The 20,339-nt window shown below is 43.6% G+C and overlaps 1 protein-coding gene and 5 non-coding genes across 7 annotated transcripts; 1 reads left to right on the forward strand and 5 right to left on the reverse strand.

Annotated features, from left to right (window-relative positions):
* Window positions 1–148: 148 nt before the first annotated feature.
* Window positions 149–220, reverse strand: trnac-gca (transfer RNA cysteine (anticodon GCA)). The gene has a single exon. It is a non-coding gene; the product is annotated as a tRNA-Cys (tRNA).
* A 213-nt stretch (window positions 221–433) lies between these two features.
* On the reverse strand, window positions 434–505 carry trnac-gca (transfer RNA cysteine (anticodon GCA)). Its single transcript has one exon. It is a non-coding gene; the product is annotated as a tRNA-Cys (tRNA).
* Window positions 506–1,805: 1,300 nt separating this feature from the next.
* trnac-gca (transfer RNA cysteine (anticodon GCA)) lies at window positions 1,806–1,877 on the reverse strand. The gene has a single exon. It is a non-coding gene; the product is annotated as a tRNA-Cys (tRNA).
* Window positions 1,878–3,115: 1,238 nt separating this feature from the next.
* On the reverse strand, window positions 3,116–3,187 carry trnac-gca (transfer RNA cysteine (anticodon GCA)). The gene has a single exon. It is a non-coding gene; the product is annotated as a tRNA-Cys (tRNA).
* A 176-nt stretch (window positions 3,188–3,363) lies between these two features.
* Window positions 3,364–3,435, reverse strand: trnac-gca (transfer RNA cysteine (anticodon GCA)). Its single transcript has one exon. It is a non-coding gene; the product is annotated as a tRNA-Cys (tRNA).
* Window positions 3,436–15,156: 11,721 nt separating this feature from the next.
* Window positions 15,157–16,614, forward strand: gjc1 (gap junction protein gamma 1). Of its 2 annotated transcripts, XM_071539953.1 has the most exons (4): window positions 15,157–15,495; window positions 15,532–16,003; window positions 16,106–16,413; window positions 16,495–16,614. In XM_071539953.1, exons 1-4 carry the CDS (start codon window positions 15,157–15,159, stop codon window positions 16,612–16,614), a joined length of 1,239 nt encoding a protein of 412 aa, XP_071396054.1. The 2 variants fall into 2 exon arrangements, with proteins under 2 accessions (XP_071396054.1, XP_071395974.1); XM_071539873.1 differs by having other exon boundaries at window positions 15,157–16,614.
* The last annotated feature ends 3,725 nt before the right edge of the window (window positions 16,615–20,339 follow it).

Here is a 20,339-nt window from a genome sequence, read left to right on the forward strand (position 1 = left end):
TTTCTATTGAGGTAAATTTAGAGTAGAAAGAAACACAGAACACATCAGCACTTTAAACACTACATTTGTACTCTAGTTTTGGCCTCAACGTAGAGTACCATACGTAACAGAACATGAAATAACATCTAAAGTGTAAATGTATAAACACAGGGGGCACCCAGAGTTGAACTGGGGACCTCTTGATCTGCAGTCAAATGCTCTGCCACTGAGCTATACCCCCTATACCATGTTATGAGGTGTTATCTTTGTTCTGTTTTGTCCTGAATGGCTGCCAGGCTAACTGCACCACCAGTTATACAATTCTCAGGGGGCCACAATGTAGTGGCAATAAAGGGATCTTGCAGCCTTATGCACTGACGTGTTACAAAGTCAATTTTACCAGCTACACCTCAATTCACAACAGAGGTTAACATCTGTATTAGTGTGAAAGCAAAGGGGGCACCCAGAGTTGAATTGGGGACCTCTTGATCTGCAGTCAAATGCTCTGCCACTGAGCTATACCCCCATTCAGCAAGTGAACATAAACCTCTCTAGTTTTGGCTTTAGCACTCAATCGAATTCACAGAAGAAATCATCTATATTGATGTGTATTGACTGTTTGTTGATTTGCAGTCAAATGCTCTGGCACTGAGCTGTAGTGACCATTCCTAATATAGATGAGTGTGGTGACTCCTACCACTTCAGTTCAGCATAAACAATAGCACACAACAAGACGCTGCTGGAACACAGTAACTGATTTGTACTCCCTCGCTGGCCGAGTTTGCCATGACAGCTTATTGTTTTATTAGGATCCCCATTAGCTGGCAAATTAATGACAGCTAGTCTTCCTGACAGCTTGCTGTGTCTTGAGGCACAGACAGAGCGTATTCGACGTGTGTGTGTGTGTGTGTGCGTGCGTGCGTGCGTGCGTGCGTGCGTGCGTGCGTGCGTGCGTGCGTATGTGTGTGTGTGTGTGTGTCTGTGCGCATATGTCCTGACATGTACTTTTTAGTAGATTTCACAGAACTGACATAGAGTAGATGCTGTTCTCCTCAGGTTAACTCATTTCCTCCATGCTAATTATCTTGAAAGGCTGATTATTGTTAGAGGCTTTTTGCAGCTAAGCATCAAATGAAGTGTGGCTAAAGATTACTGCACTCAGTGGAGATGTAGGAACCTTACAACCTTACGAATCGACATTCAGTCTCCAAAAACATGTATTCACTTGTTTTGCATTGGTGAATCAAATCACATTCAAAGGATGTTAGTCAGTCAAAAAATACAAATGCACAAACTTACAATTACAGACAAAACAATGAGATGAGAAAAGACAACATAATGCATATTAGAGCAGTGGCTCTCAACGTGGGGTCCAAGGACCACCAGGGGTCCTTGACGGGGTTCCAGGGGGTCCCCAGAAAATTGCTGAATTGTTAAACTTCATTATTTCATTCACAAGAAGTTAACACAATTATAGAATGTAGAAGAATGACTATTTTGGTCATAGTGTCACTGTTATCTCTCAACTACAATACAGTCAGACAGACAGTCATGGAATTCTGGCCAAAATCATATCTAACAATAAAAATATTATCAGATTTGGGTTTGAGAGACAAAATCTCGTCAAATGGGGGTCTGTGGCTCTAATGTGGACTAAATTAGGGTCCTTGATATCCTTGATATGAAAAAGGTTGAGAATCACTGTATTAGAGAATAATCTGTATTACATTTGTGTGAAAGTAAGGGAGCAGACATTCAAATTATGGACTTCTCTCTGCAGTTAAATGACAACCTTTCTATCTTACTGGTTAAAATGAACAACCCATAGGGGGCACCCAGAGTTGAACTGGGGACCTGTTGATCTGCAGTCAAACGCTCTACCACTGAGCTATACCCCCCTTATCAATACAACACTATAGTGACTATTGGCACTAGAGTGTACAGTGAGTTCACCCTTTTTGGCACAACAACACATGGTAACTGACATGTACTCCCTTTCTCACCGAGTCTGCTTTGAGCACTCGCGGTTTGGCTTTTGTGCACACTAGAGCAAAACATAACATCATTATTATCACTATGTAAACAGAGGGGCCAGCCAGAGATGAAGTGGGAACCATCTGAACTGCTGTCAAATGCTTTGCCACTGAGCTACACACAAGTAGAGCAACTGGAGGTGTTATCTCTGTTTTGTTTTGTCCTGAATTGTCACCCAGAGCTAAATACTGTAGATATCACAAGGCTCCACCCTCTTTGCTGTCTATTTAACATTGCATTTTTACGTCACTGTATTTTATGTACACCCGCTTTAATAAATACACTTCGCCGTTTACACAAACAGCTCACTCATCCAGGCTGTGACTCAGTATAGAAAGCATGCAGACAGGGTCGAGAGGTTCAGTTAGTGACTAAACATTAGAATGGGCAACATATATGATTTAAGGGACAATGAACGTGGTTCCATCCCAGAAGCCCCCTCCTGTGGGCAAAAACACCTTGTTGATGAGAGGGGTCAGAGGAGAAAAACAAGGCTCGTTCGAAGCGAAGAGGCAGGTCACAAGTGTGCAAATAACAGCTCAGTACAACAAGTGTGGTGCAGAAGGGCGTCTGAGAACGCACAGCTCATCAAACCTTGAAGCAGGTGGGCTACAGACGCAGAACACCATGTGGCTGACAATTGAAGAGTGGAAAAACCTTCCCCAGTTTGAAAAATCCCAGTTTCTGTTGCAGCATGTTGATAGAAGGGTCAGAATTGGGCGTAAACAGCATGAATCCCTGGATCCATCCTGTCTGGTGTCAGTGTTTCAGGCTGCTGCTGGTGGTGTAATGGTGTGGGTAATGTTTTCTTGGCACATTAGTTCCCTTGGTGCCAACTGAACATCGTTTGAATGCCACAGTCTACCCTTTGTCAAATGGACTTAATTTACTCCAGGGTCATGACGCTATTGAGTCAGCATAAACCAACATCCCTGTGGTAATGTTTCTCGCACCTCTTTCAGTCCATATACCTCAAAGAATTCACGCTGTTCTAAAGCAAATGGGGTGGAACCTAACTGCTGATGTTGTTGTATGTTTGTTTCTACTCTAATTTTTGCCTCAGCATACACTTCCATAGATAATGTTATAAATATGTAATCACAGGGGGCACCCAGAGTTGAACTGGGGACCTCTTGATCTGCAGTCAAATGCTCTACCACTGAGCTATACCCCCTTGCATGCCTAATGGACAGTGACAGTGATACCGACTTGTCCCACTTAATCTTAGCATGAAGTAAAGCATGTATTATAACATGAACTGTACTCTTTCTCTGACTGAGTCTGCTGTGAACACTCACACTTTGGGTTTTGTATAGACAGGAACAAAACACATTATCACTGTGTAAACACAGGGGGCACCCAGAGTTGAACTGGGGACCTCTTGATCTGCAGTCAAATGCTCTGCCACTGAGCTATACCCCCTGCTGGGAAACCATTATCTTTGGTCTGTATTGTTGTGAATGGCTCCCATGATCTTTCAATGCAAAGCTATATCAGCCATGTTTACATGTGCAGAGTATTCCAGATATTTAGTATTTCCTGTATCCTGGTTAAAGTCGTATTCAAGATAGGCTGTTTATGCACCTTTAATAGCCCTCTCTTGAATGTCCATGTCTGAATAAACATAGTCAAAGATATAATTTCCAGGCCAATGCTCCAAACTCCTACTCTATTACTGATATTTAACAACCTGTGTGTGTGAGTGTGTGTACTACTAAATCATATCAAAATAAAATGAGTCCAACCTAGTCCAAGTATAGAAATACACAAATGAACCAAGGTTACTACCAAGGGGGCACACTGAGGCAACAACAACCCTAACCACTAAACCCTAACCCTAGAATAGAATAGAATAGAATAGAATAGAATAGAATAGAATAGAAATGTAGTTATTGTCCACATGTGGAAAGTTGCCTTTGGCTTCACAGACAAGAATTCCACTTAACATTTATGTAAAAGTGTCAAAAGTGCAATAGTGGCACATTTGTACATATTTAATAGAGGTTGTGGACTTTGAGTGACGTGATATAAATTTAAAGAGGATTTATATCCGCTGATTTCTTGGTGCAAGATCCTGTGAAATTTGATGATAGCAATCAGTCCGCTCATAAGAGAGATAAGAAAAGAGGCTGAGATAGCGTTTAGTCCTAATTTCAGCCACAGCCGCTGGTGAGTGGATTTGGACAATATCAAACGGATATCTTTTATTCTTCATAGCTTTGCATGGTTATAACTCTATTAGAGAGTATGAGGAGGGGAAGAGAGTGATTGAGACAGGAGGGGATGAAGAGGGTGGAAGTGATGGGAAGGATTATGACTTAATGTCCACATTTTTGTGAGTAGAAACATATACTCATAGAGTTGACATAAAGCCTTTAACACTAGAAAGGCCAGGCAAACCAGACAAACCAGCGTTGTTAGATCTGTTGTTAAAAAACATGCAAAGAAATAGTAGTTATAATTATATTTATCTCTTTCAGTTGACAGCTTATTGGCCTTTTCTTAGGCCTCAAAATCCACCGGCCTTTCTAGTGTTAAAGGTGCAACGTGTAGCAATGTGGACATCAAAATATGATTGTCAAATTAATTTGCCTATCTCGTGCCAGTGGCATTGTTGATAAATTAAGACCACATTTCCCATAAACCCTGTTGCTTCCTGTCTCAACGAGGATTTTGCTTCTTTGATCAAAGGATTTCTCTTTGGCTTTATTGAAGAGGATGTTGTGAAAGTGATTTTTCCATCTGCCATTGTGAGAAATTCTGAAATCTTTGGCTCTGCTTCTCCTCTGGAGAAACAGCACCCTCTTTTGTTTTCTGCTGTAAAAAAATCCATCAGATTTCCTGCAGAGGAACACAAAAATAAAATTTGAGGCCGGTAGAGGCTGACAATCTTCTCACCAACGTTTTTGCTTATTTACGGTAATCATACTAATGTCTCAAAATGAATGTGGTAATAATTTATTGATGTAAAAATGCTACACATAGCACCTTTAAATTCTCCATCTGAGATGCACTATAGCAGTGTAAAGGAAACTCAAAGGCCAGATTCCTAATTAGTGGTCTGGCTCCTGCAGCCCAGCGCTAACCTTCAGCTTAACATTTATATTCCTGAAAACACTCTGCTGTCTTGCTCCTCTCCAGTGGCCAGAGGTCTCAGAAAGTCAATGAGTTGTATATCATTTACCTCCAAAAGCCATGGATCCTTCCCCTCAACCCTTCCCCTTCTACCCTATCACTGTCTGTCTGCCCAGACTCCCTCCCCTTCCTCTGCCCCTCCGGGGGGTATTAAGCCCCCCCCCCCTCCTCCTCTTCCTCCTCTCGACACACACAAACACACACCCATCCCAACCCCCAACCGTGACCCAGTTTGGAGGGGATGAGGGGTAAGTGAGGACCATTGTGAGTACCACAGGGAGAGAGGCAAGATGCTCTCCCTCCCTCATCCCTCTCCCTTTCAGGAAGAGCTCACACTTGGTTAAGCATACACACTGAGGCTCTTCGTAGGACAACGGAGCCGGAACCATGTGTTTTGTTTTGTGTTTTTGTTTGTTTGAGATGCTGCTGTTGGTTTTAGGTCAGGGCTATCTGATGTCAGACGAGGTTAAGGAGTATGTAAAGGAGGCTAAGTGAGACAGAGAGACAGAGATGAGGGGGCTCAGGTTCAGAGACAAAGGACTCAGTACCTGGCGTCTGGGAGAGAAGGAGTAGTGTGAGTATGCCGCTTCATCTTTACACTTTACTGTGCTTGTCTGTCTATTTGTCTGAACGTGTGCTTATTTCTTGTATTTAATTAATTTGAACCTGACTTCAAGGTATGACAAAGACAATAATCCTTTATCTGTAACCGCTCAGGTCTGCCAGTAAGCCAAACCAGAATCCCGTTGACAGATATTTAGACTTGCAAGATCTTTTTTATTTTTTTATTTTTTTATTTTATTTTTTTATTTAACCTTTATTTAACCAGGCAAGTCATTAAGAACAAATTCTTATTTACAATGGCGACCTAGCAAAACTGGTCTGGGGACAGTGCTACCTGGGTGCAATTTCTTCATGCACTCTATCATCGACTTCTGAAGAACTTAGATGGGTAAAGCTAAAAAAGTACATTTACATGCATGCATTTTTCCCTGTGTGAAGTTGAAGGAAAAGCACAGATGTCTTGGTTTGCCACACGGAGAGGGTGCTGCTGCCCGGGAGATTCTTCCTGTAACATATGGAACTGTTTTACGGTTGCGTTTCTTCCCTTCGGACACTGTTAATGAGAGATTTTTTTGTTTCCCACGAATACAGGGAGGAATATGGTCCTTATGAGCTCTCCTCCCTCCCCACTTAATGTCATCCGTCTCACCAAAGACTTCCTCATCTTTGAGATTCTCTCACGGGCCAGAGGTCCATATCTGACCGGACCGGAGGGAGACTTGGCCGCTCAGTGAAATGTTCATCTATTGTCCAGCACTCTGTGTCTATTTTTATCCCTCGCCACAAATACTGAGATTGTATTATTTTTGGTGTCTTAAATTGCTTTATGTCTTCAGCTAGACTTTTTTATGAGGCAGAGGCCCAAATTGGGGTTCACTGTCTCCTCAACTCTGTGGAATTTACAGTTTATTTGTGTTTGAGGGGCTGCGTGCATTGATCACTCTCCAAGTAAGTCTCTGTGTTTGTGTGCATGTATGCGAGTGTGTGTGTGTGTGTGTGTGTGAGTGTGTGTGTGTGTGAGTGTGTGTATGTTGAAACGCCGTCACCATACAATCTGGCAGAGATTAGTGTATGAAATGGATGCGATTAACAGCTCTGATAACCTTCTGCGGGTGAACTCAACTTAGCGCAAAGTCACTCTTGGCATACACACTTGAAGATTGTTTTTTAATCACTCCAGGGACCCGTTTTTTAACGAAGTTGCTGCTCAGAAAATATAACAGGCAACCAAAAAGCCTTGATAAGAATTCCATTTTTAGCTATGCTGGGTTTTTGGTGATTTGAATATCTCTGAGTGCTCAACAAAGGAGCTTATCCAGCCCCCTCGGAGCAGGGATAGGGGAACCACACTATGAGAAAACCCCCTGTGCTTTTCAAGCCATTCTTTCCCTCCCGAACCGAATTGGAGAGAGCATTTGCTGGCGGTCGGGCCGCTCTCTCTGCACTTGGTCCCCCACAGTGCTGTTATAGTGGGTATCTCTACTACATCATGAAATCACAGGCAGATGTGGGTGACCTTTCATGCCCCTTCTCCGTAAATGTTTGGCAGTTTTATATGGGGTAAAAAAACCTCTGCGATTTAACCCAAATATGACAATTCAGGGGGGCATCATGGACAGATGTTTGGCCTGCCATGAAGCAAGCAGATTAGTCTGTGCAGCCTGTGTGGTATTGCATGCAAGGTATAGTGGCTTAACTTAGACGGGCATCAGTGAAGCCTGGGGATGCCACTGGCATAACAGAGGGAGAGGGCAGGTTAGCATTGACCCCAAAACAAGGACATTCCTCTGGACCTTGCCTGTAACGGACCACGCTCCAGTACTGAGAGGTCACAGTCATTCCTCTCTCAGCTCTCTGATGCTTTGTGTTATTGTCAGTTTTGTGTGGTTAAAGGAACACTCCAAGTTTTTGGGAGATTGGCTCGATATTCAACTTCGCCGTTAAGAATTGAGAACGTAGACACCAGAATCATCCATATATCTATATGAAAATGATCTACTACTGTAATGATATTCCTTTGATGGCGATAACGATGGTGAAAGATATTATTTTTGCTATATTAGTTGAAAAGAAGCTCATAGATGATTCCATTTAGTTTAGTTTAGTTTAGTTTAGTTTAGTTTAGTTTAGTTTAGTTTAGTTTAGTTTAGTTTAGTTTAGTTTATTTGAACATACTAAAAAACAAACAAACAAGCAAAAAAATACATTAAGAGAATTACCAAAGAAAGAAAGGGAAAGAAATGAACATGTGCAGGTGAGGTAAAAAGCCCAAAACCTCACTGAGGTTACACTAATTAAGTTACAAACATTGAAAGTTCATTTTAAGTAAAACTACATATGCCCCTTTACACAATAGGCCTCTATTATGCGCTAAATTCGAGTTCCTTCCTTTATGCCTTATTTTTCATCTCAACTCAGTTAATTAGTAGCTACACTCTGCATGTTGGGAAATAAAGGTGTTGTTTTTATTGAGCTATTACAGAGTTTATGTGAGACATGCCTCAGCTCACATTACTGTGCTTTGCCTGTTGTTTGCCTGTTGTGGCGGCTTCACAAACTCTGCTGGATTGGGACTGGATCCATCACCAGAGGAAATTCCCTTGACAATTTAGAATTCTTGTTTCTTGATTGTTGTTAGTATAAAATGTAAGAATGGAGCTTCCTCAAACAGACAAAGCCATGTTTCTGAAGCAAGCGGCCTAATAAACCTCTCTCTCTCTCTCTCTCTCTCTCTCTCTCTCGCTCCCTCCCTCCCCCCTTCTTTCTCACAGTTTCACTCTCACACACTCATATTTTGCCTTGCTGTCTGTCTCTCCCTCAATAAATTACTTAGGCTACAAAATGCCCCTTCGGCACACAAGTCCAGTGAAAACTGTCTTGTAGCACAGTTCAGCCGAGGCGTTCATACCACAAATCTTGACCCGGCCAACTTGGCTTGAACCCAAAGAAATGCCAAATATGTGCAATTACATTATTCTTTGAATAAGATTTGCCATCTTGCCACCAGACGAAAAATGTGCATGATTTTGTGTGCATGATTATGTGACTGGCATCTGTAAATTTTGATACATTTGGCACAAATTACACGTTTATCTTGGCAGAGTGAAGTTTTTTCGTGGCCTCTCAACATCATGCTGAACGATATCTTTATATCGCCATGCCAACAACAATTCCCGGTGGACAGTTTCCTCCACTGCGCCACACTAACTCTTTATCATAACGCTGCTGTCATGTGAAAACCTTTTGGTTAACTGTAATTCTGGTGATTTTCATGCATTCAGTTCAGTTGAAGGATTACATGGTTTCCTATGGATTGAGAAAACTCTACCATCTTTGGGCTTTAAAAACCCTTTCAAACCCCATTGGATAAACTCAAAAATGCATGGCCGTCAAACTAAAACAAGGCCTGCTTTTCTTAGCTAGCGGAAAAGTTGACGTTTTGGAGATAAGAGGTTCTCCACGGTGACGATATACTATGTTGAGTGATGGTAGGCAGCTTAGCTTTCTCTCAAAAGTGAGAAATGAGAACTTGTGGCAGGTCTAAAGCTTAATGGTAAGTAATCCTAAATGATATGCAGCTAAGTCGGCAAGTTTTGTGTAGGAGATTTGGTAAAATTTACACAAAATATGATACAAAAATAGTGTAATGTTTTGAACGAGGTACAGCAGCTGCATTGAGTCAATGATAATTCATTTGTAAAACTTATGAATCTAAAGGCCATATAATAAAAAAAAACTGACAACATTTTTATTACTAAAAGGTCAGTCTTCTTTGGATAATGCTAGTCACCTACTATCATTCAACACAGTGTATGCTAAAGTGTTAGCATGGAGCATCTACTGGGGACACATGGATGATTTTGGTGTCTGAGTTCTCATCAATTAACAATTAAGTCTCAGAAAAACTGGGTGTATTCCATTAAGGAACACTAGCTTCTGACTGTGGTGTGTAATCAATACATGGGTTTGTGGTGTCAACAACCAAAGTCCCTAAAGAAGTTAGTTGTTTGTTAAATTAAAGAAAAGAAGTTAGCTGTTTGGAACCAAAAATGTACCTGAGGGAGATCTGGCTTGAGTTTTGGAATGAGATTCAGTGGCAAGCTGGCGAGGAAGTCTGGGAAAGCTTTGATTTCACATTTTTGTGTACACACTTGCATCTGTTTGCCTTGGAGTGGAGCACTGCCTCTCTGGGCTCTAATTACAGTTGGGTAAGGGGAAGGTTAGGATGATGATGGTGATGATGATGATGATGATGATGATGATGATGATGATGATGATGGTGAGAGGACAGCAGCATCATGACAATCATAAATGCTGTAGACAACATACAGCAATGTACATAAGCAAAGATGTAATCATAATCACACATGAGTTAAGTGGAAAGTCAAAATTAGGAGTGCTCAACAGGCAGCAGTCCAGCAGCAGACAGACCAGCAGGATCAACTAGAGGCCAAATCGATCTTGGCTAAACAAAACATAGACAGCTCCTTTTTTTGGATCTGCCTCAAGATCCTTTCTAATCATTTTAACCACAGCAAGAGAGATCTAATTGATAATGAGGCTGATGATGAAGGAGACTGAGGGAATGTTAACCCCACGCATGTATTGACATTTATACACTGCAGGGGAGAAATACGTCTCTGCTACGAGTTGACGGATGGACAGCAACACCCCCATCTGCATGTGTGTGTGTGTGTGTGTGTGTCTGTGTGTGTGTGTGTGTGTGTGTGCATATTTGAATGAGTGTGTGTGTGAGAGAAAGAAGCAGAGACAAATACAAGAATAACACAGCGTTCACAGTCAGTGAACGCTATCTGATGCCCCTGTTGATACTTACTGAATAGTGACCCCCCAATACCTTCAGATTTATTAATTAAAAATCTATTCATTACTCATTTAAATTATGCACAGTAATAGTTAAAGGAGCACTAAAACGTAATCTGTTTGTCTATAAATATACACGTTTAATACGCTTCACTTGGTTAAAGTTCAACCAGAGTGTAATAAATCTGTTACCCTCACGCACACTCATTAGAGCTTTTTTCTACCATTTACAGTACGTTCATTATCTAAACTGCCGTTGGCCTGTGTCTCTGTGTGTTTGTGTGTGTGTATATGTATGTGTATGTGTGTGTGTGTATGTGTGTGTGTGTATGTGTGTGCGTGTTAATGTGTATATCCGAGCCTAGCAGGAATATGTAGACAAAACAGTTTTAAAGTATTTTGGTCCCTTTGGGGATGAGTGTCATTTCAACCTTGAGAGAGAGAAAAATGCAACAGAGAGAGAGAGTGAGAGAGAGAGAGAGAGAGAGAGACATAAAGACTGCACTACATTGCTTGAGGGACAGATAACAGGGAGACAAAAGCTGGTTGCCATGGGAAAAGAGGAAATTAACGAGAAAGAGATGATGCATAGTTTTATCATTTATGCTACACAAAGGATCAGAGAGAGTGGTGCTAACGTTTGACGTACAGAGAGACCAGGAACCGGTATGAAAATCACTCCTTCATGAGTAGCTGGGATGCACCTTGACCTGTTGCTCTGCGGAGCTCCCCTAGATCAGTGGTTCTCAACCTTTTTGGCTTGTGACCCTTTACCACGAAGCAATGCCTTCTCACGACCCCCCGGCACAGGTGTGCAAGTGCAGAATGGTGAACAGTTCAACCACAAATCAGGTTGTGTCATTTGATTTTATTTGATTTGACTATCAGAGGAAACCTAGAGACTGAAAACTATTCTGTATTTCACAAGAAAATAGCAAAAATTTGAGAAAAATCCAAACAAATTGGACATGTTAATAAACTTGTATAGCAGAAATATGTGTTTTTCTGTCCCATAAATCATCTCACAACCTCCCCCCGCCAACTTATCTCGTGACTCCCTGGGGGTCCCGACCCCCCAGGTTGAGAACCACTGCCCTAGATGATGCATGCAGTTGCAACACATCTCATTATTACACAATTCTAACACTCGGCCCACCCGGTGCTGTCCTCTCCCAGGGTCCGGGGCTGTCCCACGGTGGGCTGATCTCCCCGGTGTCCCTCCCCAGCGCTCGGCCCTCCAGCTGCAGCGCTGTGTCCACACCATGACTCATTACAGTGAATGAGGAACACCTCAGCTGACCCCAATGCATGGTGTTACTGTTTTAGTGTGGCTTTGCACTGTAAGTTTTTGGAGTGTGTGTGTGTGTGTGTATCTGTCTGCAAGTCTGCCTGTGTATGTACTGTATATCTGGATGTGTGGCTGTGTGAGATCCAGAGGGATGAAAGCCAGTGACTGAGGGGATCCCTCCAGTGACACTAAATGTAATTATAACTGTCTGTTTGCGTGGGTGCGTGTGGTCTTGATGTGGGGAGTTAGCCCCCTGGGACCTGGCCCTGCTGACCTTTGACCTTGTCCATGGGCCTTCCACTGCTCTGGTCGGACTATGAGCTGCGTTGTGGGCCGGATGTGTCAGAGGGGCTGGTAGTGTGACGACACACGATTACACAGTCATGACCTTTTGGGCTTATGGCTATAGAACCATTGATCCTGAAAGTGACTCCAATTCAAAGCTGCTGTGTCCTATTATATAAAGTCACTGTGGGACCCAACTAGAGGGGCGTTGCTTAGCATTTGTTTCCTTTTCTGGGTCTGACTTTGGGCACAAAGTCTGATGCCTTTTTGATGCTTTCACGTGTGACATGATTTCCACCAATTTGATGCTCATTGTTTATATCAGAATAACTCTGCGCACTGTGTCTGTGTGGTGCTATTCGCGAGGCTGACTCACCCCGGTAACTTAATGCACAGAGTCAGCTTCTTACCCCTAACTGCCCCACTAGCTCCCACAGACATAAATTGGATGAGAAAGCAAAATGCCAGGTTATATGTGGCTGAGGTAGCAGGAGGGATAGCTGCAGCCATGTGCTTGGGCTGGAGTTCTCTCCTGGTCAGGAGGTAGTGTGACCCTAGGTCTCCCTAGGAAGGCTATGACAGAACTACAGAGCGAGGCTAGCTCCGTTTGCAAAGCACTGGACAGGCTGGAAGTGTCCCAATATTTCTGTCTTTAATCACTGTTACATTTCTCTCCTTAAACACCTCAGTTTGCATAGTGCTGCCCTCATTAACACAAATTACTCACTGATCGTTACTCACACTCCCACATTCACACACTCAGATCCACACTATTTTCCAACTATGGTGAGACAGCATGCAAACGTGCAAGGACTCTTATTAGCTGAGTCTTTAGTTACAATTACACTTTAAGCATTTAGCTGATGATCTGATCCAGAGCATCGTATAAAGAGGGAGCAGGTAGGGGTTAAGTGTTTTGCTAAAGGACACTTTGACAGGACACAACACTGGCTGTTGTGGAGAATGGACCTGGGACCTAGGACACCCTGCCGCTCACAAAAAAGCAACTCCTTTCAGCCAGCACCCTAAGGATAACAGCTACTCTCAAACTACAGTCCTCACCAGCTGAGCTATCAAAGGCTCCCTACGTCATGCACACCCAAATATATGAACTCAACCCACTGGCAGGTTTGACTCAAGGACTCCCTGTTACATCACACTGACATTTAGATTTAAAAAAAGGAATTTTGCCTTTAATGTGAATAGTCTTACCTTTATATTTAATCAATGCCATTTACCCTTGGCAATTAACTGTCCATGCATGTACGTCTGTGAGTGAATGTGGGTATTAATAGCTAAAGGACAATTGTGGAGCACAGTAAGAGTTACGTAAAGACAGTGCAATGATGTAATGTGGCAAAAAGTCAGACAGAGCTCGACCATGGAAGGACACTAGTATGACTCCGTGTGCTTGTGGCAGCCTCTCGCTTCGTTCTCTCGCCATGTGCTGCTTACTCATACATGTCGGGCACAGACACACACAGTTCTCACAAGGACTTCACCGCTTCGTCTGTCTCCAGTACTGTACACAGTTTAGGCGTTCGGGCTCTCATATGCCGGCAAGACGCATACTGTTGTATCCAGGAGTATAGTGCCTGTGCATACACAGACACACACACATACACACAGAGGATTCCTGACATCTACCTCCCCCGTCCCAGGCATGTCCTTATATGGTCAGAGTGATCAATACTCCACATGTTTTATAGCAAGCCCAGTTCCAAACATTCCCGCCCTCTCTTCCTGCTCTCCCTCTACTGGAGACACAAAGCAGGGGGCTGGGGGCCCTCGGCTCCTGCTCCTCTCGCCCAGACAAAGTTTCCCTCCTCCAGCTCACTCTGACTAAGCTCTCAACCTGCTTGGTAAGGACGACGTCCCTGGAAGCCCTATAAACCCCAGCCTAAGCCAGTATTCATGGTTGGATTTTCCTCTCAGTCCAGCTGACAATAAGCCATGCGCCATTGCTGCTATGTAAGGGGGAAAGTTCTGTGGAGGTGTCATATTCATCCCCTAAAAGCCGCCCTGAGGGACAGCAGTGTTTGGGTTCTGCTCCACTGCCTGGGCTAATGTGGGTCTGCTGTCTGACTCCCTGCTCCATTGGTTTGTGCCCGGCCACCTGCTGATTCTGCTGGTTTAGTTGGACCGCCTGGAGCCCAGAGCTAACCTACATAGGCAACATGTCCCTCTCCTAAAGCCTGCTCAAATGCACACACACATACACACACACATGCACGCATGCACATACACACACGACAGCGCAGCGCAGCACAATGCCATTCACCTTCCAACCAGAACAAACCAGTCAAGTTAATACAATCCTGAAAACTGCACCTCACACAGAAGAAGGCTCACTAAGAGGATTTATTTCTTGAAAAAGAGATAGGGTGTTAAATAAAAATGTGTGTGTATTTGGTGATAGCAAATTCCCTATTTGGATTATTTCGCCTCCTTCTCAATGCCGCTTGATGGTATTTTCTAACACTAATATCCTCTTTCCACTCTGTTTGGTCTTCTAATGCCCTAAAAAGCTCAAACTTGAAAGCAGCTGTGGCGCTGTGCTCTGAGTTGTGTGTATGTGTATTTGTGCCACACACTGTCAGGTAGAGTAAAAACCGGCAGATCAAATGAAGAATATATTGCTTGCCTCAGTTCAGAGAGACCACTTAGTTTAATTTAGCCAATTAATATATATCCACTTTTGATTTCAAATGATTTGCCACTGAACTGTCAGAAGTAATACTATTTGGTCTTATAAATATACTGTTTCCACCTTCTGGGGTAAAAGTCTCTTCCTGATCAGTATCTTCTCTCTAAAAATGCAGGCTAGTTGCTTTGATCGTGCTTCGAAATTTCTGAGAGATTTTAGTAGGAAATATTTATTGTGAACTCATATCTTGTCTTCCCTCTCGTCTTCCCCGTTCTCTCCCTTTGTACTTTCTCTCTCTTTCTTCTTCACTGTCCATCCTCCTCCATCTTGCTTTCTGCCTCTGCAGAGTCTGTGAACAGGCGAGAGAGGGACCCTGTCTGCCCCACTGTCCAGCGACACCATGAGCTGGAGCTTCCTCACGCGGCTGCTGGAGGAGATCCACAACCACTCCACCTTCGTGGGGAAGCTGTGGCTCACCGTGCTCATCGTCTTCCGCATCGTTCTCACTGCCGTCGGGGGAGAGTCCATCTACTATGATGAGCAGAGCAAGTTTGTCTGCAACTCGGGACAGCCGGGCTGCGAGAATGTCTGCTATGATGCCTTCGCCCCTCTATCTCATGTCCGCTTCTGGGTCTTCCAGATCATCTTGGTGGCCATGCCTTCTCTCATGTACATGGGCTATGCTGTCAACAAGATTGCTCGATTGGAGGAGGCCAAAGGAGGAGGCAGCACCCCTACAGTCCGAACAGGAGGAGGGGGCTACACACACAGGAAGCCCAGGAAGATCTGCTTTGGAGCGCGGCAGCACCGGGGCATCGAGGAGACAGAGGAGGACCAGGAGGACGACCCCATGATCTATGAAGTGCCAGAGATTGAGCCTCCAAAAAGGCCACGGGATCCACTGCAACCCACACCCAGACCCAAGGTCCGCCATGATGGACGCAAGCGTATCCAAGATGAGGGGCTAATGCGTATCTACGTTTTGCAACTAGTAACTCGTACAGTACTAGAGGCAGGCTTCCTTGCAGGCCAGTACTTGTTGTATGGGTTCCGCGTGGCGCCTGTGTTTGTGTGTTCGGGGAAGCCTTGCCCCCACAGCGTCGACTGCTTTGTGTCGCGGCCTACAGAGAAGACCATCTTCCTGCGCATCATGTATGGTGTCACTGTCCTCTGCCTCACACTCAACGTTTGGGAGATGCTCCACTTGGGCATCGGTTCCATCTGTGACATCCTGCGCCGTAGGCGCTGCCCGCCTCAGGAGGACGAGTACCAGTTGGGCTTACTGGGCACCAATGGGGGTGTGGAGGGATCTGTAGGGGTGCCGGGGCCCGAGACGGGTTCTGGGGGAGGGGTGGTTGGAGACGGGGGTGCTGATTACGTCGGCTACCCATTCTCCTGGAACACCCCATCGGCTCCTCCGGGCTACAACATTGTGGTGAAGCCAGAGCAGATCCCCTACACGGACCTTAGCAATGCCAAGATGGCATGCAAGCAGAACCGGGCAAACATTGCCCAGGAGGAGCAGCAGCAGTTTGGTAGCAATGAGGATAATTTCCCCACTGGAGGGGAGGCCCGCGTGGCCCTTAACAAAGACATGATCCAACAAGCTCACGAGCAACTGGAGGCGGCCATCCAGGCCTACAGTCAGCAGCACCGGGTGGAGGAGCAGCTCGGGGACAACCAGGATGACAAGCCCCAAAGTAACATCATCCAGGCCCAGCCTCAGCCACAGCCTCAGCCACAAAAGGAGCGCAAACATAGATTCAAACATGGCAAAGGAGGCAGCAGTGGAGGAGGCAGCAGCAGCAACAGCAGCAGCAGCAAATCAGGAGAGGGCAAGCCCTCTGTATGGATTTAACCCTCCTTTACACCCCGAAACTGATGCATATTAAAACCATGTAAATATTAGGGATGGGATGAAGAGCTGTTGCAATCTCTCTTGGATATTTAAACACCGTGGTGCCTTAAAGAATCCTGCAAGCTGGAGAAGATGTGTGTTTGTGTACTAAGGTGTGTAAACAACCTTTGTGATGTTGCAGCTGACAATTTGTTTTGTCTGGGCTATCACTGTCTAACTTGAAACATCACACCAACGCAAACTATATTAGGCAACAGTCTGTCGTTTACATGTCTTGTCTTCCTCAAGTCCTGAAGCAGACTCTTGACCTCTGTTGTCTTCCTGTTCATCCATTCTTAGGGATTTTGAGCTGAGGCAAATTACTGAATGATAATGAGTTCTGTTGCAATTCAGATTGATCCCAGATTGGGTTTAGCTAATTTTCTGGCTGGTCCTCTGCAAAGACGCTGACTTCATAATACATTGGCATCATAATTCTTGGACATCAAAATGCAATGGCATCCTAATGAAGTATCATCATAATGCAAAGGCAATACAATGCTATCATCAGTATGGCCTGACAGGCTAAAGCAATGACTTGATAATGGAACGTCATATTAATGCAAAGGCAATAAAATGCAACAACAACATAATGCAATGGCAGCGCCTAAAGCAATGACTTTCTAATGCAATGACAACTTCTGTCACCTTCCCGAAGGCTCCTATCAGCTGTGTCCTGTCAGTCATCATGTTCTGTGTCTGCTATCTCTCCAAGGTCAATGACGTTTTTATGTTGCTGTGACTTTGCGTTTGATTGTGAGTTTGTGAATGTTTAGTGTGTGTTCTGATAATATAGTGCTATGCCTGCTGCCACTCAGGAACGTGAGTACAGCCGGTGGTTTCTTATCCAGTCTACATCTTTCAGTTATTGAGATTTTCTGAAAGAAGCATTCATTCTCTCCTTGAATTAACAAGGTGCATAAGCAATCCAGTCTTTATACCTTCACACTTTTTAAACCTGAACTACTTCTCAGTTTTTCTCTCTGGCTCTTCATAGCTATTATACAAGGCATCCCAGTGCTGAACTGGTCCTCCATCTGCCTTGTATTTGACTGCCCCCTGGTGGTATCTTTAAGGGGCGTCCTCTATTGGTAGTAGTTACCAGTTGCCAATGCTACCTGCATCCAGCAACACCCGAACCAGCTATAGTATTCCTTTTCTATTGACAAGCCTTGTGTTTTTCTATTGGTACAAGTTCAGTGTTAGTTGCACAAGGCTGCAATATCAAAATGTGTCAAATGTTGTAATGGAAAAGTCTTAAAGCCATTACTATAGTATAGTGAGACCAAACACTGTTTGTGTGATACAAGTGTCAGTGCCAAGATTTTGTGCTAGGCTACTATGAAGCCTGGTTGTTTGTAGCTTTGGAATACTGTGGCCATGCTACTCCAATTGTGAAAAAAATTGCCTATGTGAGACCAATCCTTTTTGTAACAGTCACTTGTTTTTTTGTATTATGTGTTTTTGCTTTTTGGGATGGGATTTAAAATAGCAGACTCTGAAATGGGGTCCATTTTTACGTTCAAACCAGTGTTTTATATGAAAACACTCTTTTTTTCAATAACGTTTTTGTAAAATAAAGAAAATGAAAACAAATTGTTTTAAAAAAATAATTAGTTGTATGGATATTTATGGATATTGTGTTTTTTAATTGCCTTCCAATTGTAAAAAAAAAAAATATATATGTGAAATATGACATAGTATATTTTTATAATATGGCTACAATGAATTAATGACAAAGAAAACAAATAGCCAGACTTTTCCCTGTATGTTACGGTATTTAATGTATGTGGCAACCCTCTGGGCTGTGTTTTAATAAACAGTGTGATTCCTTTTCCAACGTTCTGAGATCTGCTGAACAGCTGTGTGTGGAGAATAACTGGCTTATGGAATAACTTGGGGAAAGGAGACGAAGTACCACATTATTCAAACCCTTCCCAGTAGCTTTCCAAACAAATCTGATTGATTACTCATTTTATGACGATAGACTGGGGGGGAAGCAGATCAGAAAAGCCTGTACATTCTGTTCTTGATTCAGTAAATCCCATTTGAAAGATCTGCCTCTTTCTAAGCATTAATCCCACCAACTAGTTGATCTAATTGAGCAAACCATCACCCATGTGAAGCAATAAAGCTGTACATTGTGGCATGGTTTCCCTCAGATGTACATGGTGTACAGTGCAGCACTGTGCTCGCTCAGAAGTCTTTCTCAGGGTTTTTCCACCCAGCCGGCAACACGTGTCGGTGCAACAAGGCAGCCAACAGCAGACAGACATAAATCACCAAAAGTACTCTGGCCAGCCTCTCCCCAAGCAGTGATTGACCAAAAAGCCACAGGTGATTTACTGAAACCATCCTAAAGTCAGTCTCATTCCCTCTAAGCCAATTAAATTCTTCCATAATAAACAATGTTTCTTATCTTGAGTGTTTACTATTGCCATTTTAAGAGATGGAAAGGACTACAGTATAAATGGATAGCAGGCAACGGCTGGTGGGGGCCTGCAGTTACAGCCAGCTGGGGCCACTAGAGGGCAGCTGTTTCTACAGAGCAGGGTCCACCTCCGGGTTGAAGGGGCATTTTGAGGAGGTGGAATGGGGGGGTGGAGGGGAGGGGAGGGGAGGGGGACCCCATCTGTTAAATATCTGAGTGCCTGGCAGTATGGACTGCGGCACCTTACATCTCGAACTGCTTTCTAGGTTGGGTTCATGTGTTTTTGTGGGAAGGTAGGGGGGGCTTTGGCACTTATCCAGGTCAACATAGTCCCTCTGTGGCACAGCAACATATTTGTCTACCCCCCCACCCCCTCCCACCCCTCTCACTAGAGAGAGAGATAGAGAGAGAGAGAGAGAGCATGGCTTGTTGGACAGAAATGGTCTGAACTAACTTATTGGATCAATTAACTTGATTAGAAGTTCTTTTCTTCTCTGCATAAGCGCATATATGCATATTTGGAGTAGAGAGTCATCCATTTATATAGTGAGTTGGCAGCTGAGGGGATGATTGGGGAATATATGTATAGGTTATTTAGTAAAAAATCTTCCCAGGTAGCTTTCATTACAGCAGGAAACCTAATGGAAATAGATTGGTCTTATCTGCATTTGTTAGGATAACAGTGTATTTTCTTTAACGAACCATCTCTATACAGTGTGTTGATATCAGTCAGAGAGTGAGAACAGACTGTGTCAGGTGAAGTCTTGTAGTGTGGGTCTGCTCACCAGGAATCCCACACTGTCCGCCCTCAGCGTCTGTCTGTCCATGTAAAAGACTGTATGAGAGACTCTCTGGTAATGTTGAGGCTTTTGTCGTTTGCGCTATACGTTTCTCACAGTCACCTATCTGGGATGTGATAATAAAACCAGTGGTATTACCAGTACAGAACTCATACATGTATTTGTGTGTTTTGTGTGTTTTTCTATGCCTTTTGTATATAATATATGTTTCTTTGAGTGCCATTCTGGTATCCCCCAGCCAAGTACAACTGTTTATTCCATTTTTGGAAACATGTTTCTTTTTTCAGGCTTGATGAATACATTTGAGTTGCATGTTAAAAGACCTATTTTCCTACAAAAATAAATCAGAAATGCATATTAAAAAAAACTGTCTTCCTCATGTTTGTGTCTTTTGTGTGGGGGTCCATGTCAAGAAAAGTGAGCGGAAAAATAAGACTTCTGACTCTTGAAATGTT

Source organism: Centroberyx affinis, unplaced genomic scaffold (genome assembly GCF_046629955.1).
Source record: "Centroberyx affinis isolate AG114_WGS23_722 - 3 ecotype Tasmania unplaced genomic scaffold, CSIRO-AGI_Caff_v1 ptg000019l_1, whole genome shotgun sequence".
Taxonomy (NCBI): domain Eukaryota; kingdom Metazoa; phylum Chordata; class Actinopteri; order Beryciformes; family Berycidae; genus Centroberyx; species Centroberyx affinis.

Coding starts and splice junctions, on each gene's coding strand:
- gjc1 (XM_071539873.1), top strand. CDS start 15,157: ATGAGCTGGAGCTTCCTCACGCGGCTGCTGGAGGAGATCCACAACCAC.